The sequence below is a fragment of the Perca fluviatilis genome, chromosome 13 (assembly GCF_010015445.1).
Source record: "Perca fluviatilis chromosome 13, GENO_Pfluv_1.0, whole genome shotgun sequence".
Lineage (NCBI taxonomy): Eukaryota > Metazoa > Chordata > Actinopteri > Perciformes > Percidae > Perca > Perca fluviatilis.
In genome coordinates this window covers 33,540,072-33,548,796 of record NC_053124.1, presented here as the reverse complement: position 1 = coordinate 33,548,796, position 8,725 = coordinate 33,540,072, and the positions used below count along the sequence as shown (strand labels likewise).

Genomic DNA, 8,725 nt, shown 5'->3' with positions numbered 1-8,725 from the left:
TCACTGGAACTGTTCTCTTCATTTGAGGAAACTTTCAGGTTGTTGAGGTGGACTGTTTGAACTTTGGAAGAAAATCTAAAATCTGGTAGATAATCAATGAACGCTATAAAGTGTGTGTGTGTGTGTGTGTGTCTTCAGTGAACTGTATCAGTCTCTGCAATAGCTTCCAGCTGCAGCAGTCAGTTCAGTTTCTGTTCAGTCTGACTGAGGGAGGTTTTTGTACGACGCTTTTTCACTGTGTGAACAACCACTGACCGTTGATTTTATGTTCACTCAGACAGTAATAAACTGCTGCATCTTCAGCCTCAACTCCACTGATGGTCAGAGTGAAGTCAGAGTTTGATCCACTGCCGGAAAAACGATCTGGAATCCCTGTTGCTCGTGTATTAGCATAGTAAATAAGGTGTTTAGGAGCTTCTCCATCTCTCTGTTGGTACCAGCTCAGAAAGGGTTTCCCTCTGTTTGAATCCAGAGTCCCTATGTAAACATCTTGACTGACTCTACAGCTGATGGAGACGGAGGCTCCCCGAGCAGAGCTCACTGCTCCAGGCTGAGTCACTGTGACCTGACCTCTGGACTCTGAGGATACAGAGACAAAAACATAAAGCAGCATCACGGTTTAGTCGGCTTCATTTCAGAGGGACGGATGTTGATAGAGGAGAGGAGTTTGATTCTCTGGACTTTACCTGTGAAGCAGCAGCAGAGGAGAGTCCAGATGAGGACGGAGATCAGAGTCATGTTTTTGATGAGGAGGATTTCTGGGGCTTCTGTTGTCATGAAGGACAGCTGTCAGTCATCCAGTGTTCAACTCTCAGGACTATAAACTCTCCCAGAGCACTGGAGCATGGTGCTGCTGATGCAAAGTGGCTCTCTATGGAAATGCTCCGACTGACTCCAACAGGGACTTGGATTACTCTGAGGATGCTGTTTCTCTACGGATCAATCACTTTATCAGAGGATTGATTCAGAATGTGTCAGGAAGCATTTTAATGTGGATTTGACTCGATCACTGTGGAGACATTTCTTTTAAGAACTTTGCTTTCTTGTTTCATTTATTGTTCGGGGGATGAATTTCACTTTCAGAAAAATCTAACAATAAATCTGTACATATATGAGCAATTCTTTAAAATTGTTGCAGTTCTTAATACATATACAGTTAAATAAATTCTTTAAAAAACAGGAAGTGTGTTCGTTGAGTTTGTTGTTTTCAAAGTCAGAGAGCCGTGTCTCTCTACAGTGAGAGGTTTTTGTACGACGGCTCAATCAGTTTGTATCACTGTGGTACACGTTCGGTGGAGGAACCAGACTGGATGTTGGAAGTAAGTTCAATTTGTGTTGTATTTTATTAATTCATGAGCAATGGTTTTGTCTTCTGCAGACATCTAACTCTCTAAAAGCTGAAATATCTGATATTACAACATTTTTAAAAAAAATTCAAAATTCTTCTACCAACAATCAATATACAGTTTTTTTTATCCTAGATTTAAATGACAAATAAAAACATTGTAAGTGTTTGATTGGCAGGAGAAATCTTGTAATCAGAGTTTAGAGGACAGAAACTTGAGGACTTGTAGTTTAGGTTTTGTCAGACAAAGTCAGAGCGCCGTGTCTCTCTACAGTGAGAGGTGTACACGACCACTCAGTCAGTTTGTATCACTGTGGTGGACTTTTGGTGGAGGAACCAGACTGGATGTTGGAAGTAAGTTTCTGCTCAAATATTGAATATCGTATCATCAGCTAAAGGTTGAATTTCCGTGATGAACATTTGCAGTAAATTTAAACTCCCATTGGACTGATATAAATCCTTTTATAGACTCAGTTTGAATCTTCATTTATCCTCTTTAATCTTGAAACTGAACTCAAAAAGCTTTACTGAACTTCTCTTACGTAGCGTAATTCAAAATGTTTTAAATGTAGCCTTTATTTCTTAATGCTAAACTGTTTAAAACTAAATTGTGTAAAACAGTGAGAAGAACGGCTGAAATCTCTGATCTCATAATTTGTCTGATGGTCTTTTTACCTCAGTATGAAATAACTGTCAGTTTTCTGAGGCTTTTAAATCTGTCTCATGAACATTTTGAATCTGGTCATCAGTTGTTTTATATAGCTGATAATGTCCTTTAAAAAGTGTATCTGATTAACTTTTGCCTTAAAGTAAACATTTTTCTATAAATTTACCGCGACTGTGAACAAAATCATAGATGTCAGAATATGTATTCAAACTGTATTTACTGTTTTCTTCAAAAGTATAAATCAAAAAAGATTCTCTTTGGTATTTTTAAATTTAAAATCTCTCTCTTTATGTCTAGTGCAGTTTGATGTATTTTAGGTCATATGAGGACTCTATCCGTGCTGATATGTATAAGAGGTTTCTTAAAGGGGAAGTGAAACAATGTGTGAGTGGTGACTGGTGGAGCAGAAAAACCATCTGACAGAAACTCCTTAAAGGAAAGATAACCCACTCTCACACAGTAAAGTGGGGAGTTGCTGGTGTTTGATTGACAGCTGTGTGTCTCCCTGTCCTCTAAGCCAGTGGTTCTCTAACTGTTTTCAGTAATGAACCCTCTTTGAAATATCTTTTCTGCCACATACCCACGGACCAACACAAACCTTTTTGGTAGAAAACGGCCTATATAAAGAGTTAGTACAATGCTGTACAATCAGTGTTGGATTTACTAAACCCTAACCCTTTTAAATGAAAAGCACTTAAATGCAATGCTCAGAATCCATTACTAATATCATTCATGATTCATAGTATAACAATTTTAGGGATTATGCATGTCTGATAATATTTGATTTTACGTTTTTTGTTTAAATGTCTCATACCCCTGTAGTAACCCTAACCCAATTTGGTAAATACTGTTCTCAGCTGATTGGTGTCTCCTAGGACCTAGGTGATGTGCCTGAACATTTCAGCATTTTTTTGCATTTTTTGTGTGGGGTTTAGCAGTTTTATTTTTTAACTTTTACTTTATTATACTTTATTTCACCTTTTCTTTGTTCATCGGGACATTTCCGTTGCCTTTGTCGACATTTCTGACACTTTTATAACATATTCAATTCTTTCAATGTGTTCTTTTATGCTATTTCCACGTTTATGTTGCTTTATTTGAAGTTTATGGCATTTTTACAACATTTCTGTTACTTATTTAGACATTTGGGTCGTTTTGGCTCATGTAGAACATTTTTTAACTTTTTCCACCTCTGCTTCTATAGGTGATGTGCGCCCCACCCTGACGGTGCTGCCCCCCTCCAGAGAAGAGCTGGAGCAGGGGAAGGCCACGCTCATGTGCCTGGCCAACAAGGGCTACCCCTCAGACTGGAGTCTGGCCTGGAAGGTGGCGCAGCAGCAGCAGCTGCCTGGGAGGAGAGCAGGAGCCCGGGGTGCTGGTGAAGGACGGCCACTAACAGCTGGAGCAGCACCCTGAGGCTCCCTGCAGACCAGTGGAAGAAGGTGTGCTCTGTGACCTGTAGGGCACCCAGGGCTCCCAACTCCGCTCTCAGAGACACTGAGGAGAGACCAGTGTTCCCAGTCCTGAGCTGACTCAGTGGCAGGGACTCTGCTACTGGTTTTACTCTGACACTGCTCCTCACTCTGCACTCTGCAACTAGCTCTGGCGCTTTATTTCACCTGTTTCAATTGACACATTTACCAGCTTGTTGCAATGTTTCAATATTATTTCAGTGTGTCCAGATAATAAAGACGTATTCATCAAATTAAGTTACCATGTTTATTATTATCAACGTGTCTTATTACATCTTTTCTTAATGGTGTCACTGACTTTATGAAATTCTGACAAACTGATCCAACAAATATGTATTATTTTCTCCATGGTGACTGTAGAAAGACAGTATAGGATTATATAAAACAATGTCTATAATGATAAACCTTTGGAACAAAATTCATGGTCAGAATATATCAATGATAAATCATCAAATCATCTCTTACTACTGAAGAGTTTTTACAATAAGGACTGCAATATGTTATTTGCTTTAAGTCTCTTTAAAGAAAATTCACTATTATTAAAATCAAACTACAAAAGTCTTATACTTTCAAAATCTGAAATAAAAACAGCTACATCATCAGCATAGAGAGAAATAAAATGAGTGCTATCTGCAGCTCAATCTCTGGAAATATTTACATTACAAGTAGAGAAACGACAAAAGAAAAGGACTACAAATTACTAAAATATGTTATAGACATTATTACTTATTATACAACATGAAATAAATCACATTTTGTGACTTATTTCAACGAGATGTTTGAGTTTCAATGAAAAGTGATAAGATATAAAATAAATGAATAATATTTACAGGTTTAGTGTTCATGTGTTATACACTGTGGATTAAACTCAAAGAGTTGAAATCATTCTTCAACAGAGGTCAGCTTTTATATGCAGCATAATGTTTCATCATCATCCATCCATCAAATGCGAACTTATCCAGAAAACGCCGCATTAGGTCGGGGCTGGAGCCAATCCCAGCATACGTAGGCCGGGCTTAAAGGCAGGGTACACCCCGGACAGGTCGCCAGTCCATCGCAGGGCAGCAGAATGTTTTAAACCCTTTTTAATTTAAATACTTTACAGTATAACTTCTAGTTAGATAAAGTATATTTAGTGTTAAAATGCTTAACGTCAATTATTATTAAATATATATTTTAGTTTAGTCAAGCTTCTGTTGTTTTAGTTTCAGTGCAGCTGTTGAGTCAGATCAGTTCCTCTCCAGCTGAGGGAGGTTTTTGTACGACGTTGTATCACTGTGTGAACAGGTTGTAACCCTGCTGACAGTAGTAAACTCCTGAATCTTCAGCCTCGACTCCTCTGATGGTCAGAGTGAAGTCAGTCCCAGAACCACTTCCAGTAAAACGATCTGAAACTCCAGACTGACGGGTTGTAGCTGAATAAATCAGGAGTTTAGGAGCTTCTCCAGATTTCTGAAGGTACCAGCTGAGGTAGCTACTAACACTTGTACTGGTTTTACATCTGATAGAGACAGTCTGTCCTGCAACAACAGACTGAGATCCAGGAGACTGAGTCAGGATGATTTGTCCTGATGAACCTGAAAACATGAAAAAGATGCAGAAGGGTTATTGAGACAAATCCAGCTTAGAGAAAGATGATCAACATCCAAACAGAAGAGTGTCATTTCTTTAACATGGAGAACAGATGGAAGAAGGTAAATGCTGCTTGTTCCAGTGTTTCTCCATCATAGCAGAACATCATTGTGGTGAACCTGGTTCCATCCTGAAGCAAAGTTTTCAGAAGAGAGTCTCACCCTGAACAAGGAGGCCCAGGGTGGCCAGCAGTAGAGTCAGTGACATAATCATTGTGCTGCCGGTCTACCAGTGTCTCTGAAAGGCCTGGACAGCCACTGATCAACACTGGCCTCTCTAACGGCTGGGAGCAGAGAGGCAGGACACATATGCAAACACACAGAGTCAGTGAACTGTAGCTGTCCTCAACATGTCACGCTTTTCTTCTCTCACTGCTGCCACTGATCAGAATTCTTAATGCTTCATTGAATATGAAATAAGGACTGGGTATTGGATGTGATGGACTTTGGCTGCAGCAGGTGACATAAATAAGGAGGTGATCTGCCGAGAAGGGTCTTGTAAATTAAATTGAACCAATAATTGAGGCCTCAAACTTATTAGTTGTTGGAATCAAAACACTTTCTTTGTCAAAAATACTATCTCTATAGCAGTGGCAGCTGCTGGTCTTTCAAAGAAGAAAGTGTCCATTCATTTATAATAATATTATAAAATAGCATAATATATATATATATATATATATATATATATATATATATATAATTATTATTATTATATTATAATAATTATAAAACAATAATAATAATAATAATAATATAATAATAATAATTATAATAAAATAATAAATTATGATATCCATGAGATGTTTTAATCAAGAGGCATGACCAGCAGTACATTCTTTTTGTCATGTCACTTCCAGTCAGCCAGCTAACTTTGTCAGACCAGGAGAGCTGAACAGACATGTTACTTTTCCCTATCTTTGCACTAAATCAATCTTAGGTATTGATTTGCCATGCTGTTAAGTTCTAAGTTTCTCCTCGTGAAGGAAGACTTTTAAATGGCTTTGTCAAAATCAGTTCGACAATATTAGCATTGTCTGCCATCGTGTGCAGCTTGCTAGCTGGCTAGTTCAATTCCCTACAACACTAGCGGTGCCTACTGTATGAATGAATGAATGAACAAACGATCTAACAAAAACGTATATTAAACTTGAAGGAGGAAATGTGGGAATTAGGTTAAACAAGGAACCTAGGGACAACAAGGAATTTGGTGTATAATTGTATGAAATGTATGATGAAAATTGGCTAGCAATTTCACCCAAGCAAATACCAAGAAAAAGGTTGCAGTAGTTTGTCTTTCAACTACACTTCTGAAAATCTGCAATGGGACTGAGCTCGAATAGCTTTGCGACTTTTAATAGTACAAAATTGCTGTCAATCAAAAGGAAATGGAGTCTTCTCGACAGACCCTCCAATCATCATGCAGAAGCCCGAGTCCAGGCCAGCCCCTCCTCTCTTCACCCCCCAGAGATGCTGAGCATCCGTTTGTGGGACATAATCACAGCATTTATCCAATGAACGTCATATTCGAAGCAACTTAAAAAACTGTTCAAAGCAGTCCCATTTGACGTCAACGGATGCCAGGCTTCAACAGGGAAGTCAATGTGATGCTACAGGAATGTATGAGAAGGAAATCGACCCAGTTGACCCTGCTATATGTAGCTGATTCTGAACAAACTCGTCTTCGAGATGAACATGTTCTAACGCATTTTTAGTCAATAAAATGTTAACACAATAGTACATATTTGACCATTCATGTTTTGACAATTTAGGGAAGCTGAGCTCTTTCAGTGTTAAAGTAATCGCCTCTGCTCTATAGAGAGATAACTCATGTAGGTATGAAGTATGAATGGACAGTTTTTTCAGTGACATGTACTGTATGAATTGTGTCCCAGAATACATTAGGTTTATGACACAGAAAACATTGGTAAGATATGGAGCTTCAGTGTCCTGAGATATATCATTGTGATGTGTGGACGTTGATATATACACAGTGAATCAGTGGAGCTGACTCAGCTGTGTCTGTAATGATCTGGTGTCTACTAAAGGGGAAACTTGTGTGTTGAGGACTAGACCCTGGAAGAAGGCTGTTTGTGCCTCTAAGTGTGGGTTACTACCCAGCTCGGTTTTAATGGACTAACAATTTCAATAATTGCCATCTAAATAAAGCCTTTTTAACTTTTTCTAAGAAGAGGCCTTTGATCTTTCTTCTTTCACTGTTGAGTTTGACTGTTTGAACTTTCCTAAAAGGGGAAATGTGTGCTTGTTAAGGATAAAGGGGCAGGATCTTTAAATTTCATTCAGGTTACTTTAGGGGAATTTTAATGGTTGGTTGTTTGTTACTTCAGCTCATGCTGTCAGATTATAACCACAAATATTTAGCTAATGGAAAATATTTTGTACAAAAGTGTGTGTGTGTGTGTGTGTGTGTTCAGTGAACTGTATCAGTCTCTGCAGTAGTCTACCTTGCAGCAGTCAGTTCAGTTTCTGTTCAGTCTGACTGAGGGGAGGTTTTTTGCGATGCTTTTTCACTGTGTGAACACATCCTGACTAGTGATAACATGTACACTTTGACAGTAATAAACTGCATCTTCTAGCCTCAACTCCACTGATGGTCAGAGTGAAGTCAGAGTTTGATCCATTGCCTGTAAAACGACCTGAAATCCCTTGATGCTCGTCCATTAACCAAGTAAATGAGCAGTTTTGGAGCTTCTCCATCTCTCTTGTTGGTACCAGTGCAGTACTTTTTCCCTCTGTTCCAATCCGCAGTCCCTACATAAATATCTTGACTGGTCCCACAGCGGATGGAGACAGAGGCTCCCGAGCACAGGTCACTACTCCAGGCTGAGTCACTGTGACCTGACCTCTGGACTCTGAGGATACAGGCGACAAAACATAAAAGCAAGCATCACGGGTTTAGTCGGCTTCATTTCAGAGGGACGGATGTTGATAGAGGAGAGGAGTTTTGATTCTCTGGACTTACCTGTGAAGCAGCAGCAGAGGAGTCCAGATGAGGACGGAGATCAGAGTCATGTTTTTTTATGAGGAGGATTTCTCTGGGGCTTGTTGTCATGAAGGACAGCTGTCAGTCATCCAGTGTTCAACTCTCAGGACTATAAACTCCGCCGAGGCACTGGAGCATGGTGCTGCTGATGCAAAGTGGCTCTCTATGGAAATGCTCCGACTGACTCCAACAGGGACTTGGATTACTCTGAGGATGCTGTTTCTCTATGGATCAACATACAGAGGATTAATTAGGAATATTTCTAATACCACTTTGATTTCTTTGACAAATTTCCTTCAAAATGTTTGATCTAGGGTCCCGTGGACCAAACGGGGAACATATATAAGGTCATTTATTCCCTTTCCATACAGGCATTGAAAACAGAATGACTGCTTCAGGGAACACTTGTTATTTTATAAGAGTAGCTCTCTTGTATTATTTATAGAACTTATTTGGCGGCTACCGGGCCATTTGGTAAGTTTGTATATTGTAATTTCTATATTCTGTATGTTTTTAACAGTGTGCTGTTTCATGTTCATTGTATGTACCCTTTGTCAGTACTTTGGGAGAAGCCAATGACAAATTTCCACTGAGGTGAATAATAAAGTC

General features: G+C 39.2%; 2 gene segments (V, D, J or C); both read right to left on the bottom strand.

Moving 5' to 3' along the window:
* Positions 1–217: 217 nt before the first annotated feature.
* On the bottom strand, positions 218–738 carry LOC120572061. The segment is given in 2 exon segments: positions 218–579; positions 687–738. Coding segments are annotated over 2 exon segments (399 nt in total).
* A 3,816-nt stretch (positions 739–4,554) lies between these two features.
* Positions 4,555–5,329, bottom strand: LOC120572072. The segment is given in 2 exon segments: positions 4,555–5,061; positions 5,278–5,329. Coding segments are annotated over 2 exon segments (357 nt in total).
* Positions 5,330–8,725: the final 3,396 nt, after the last annotated feature.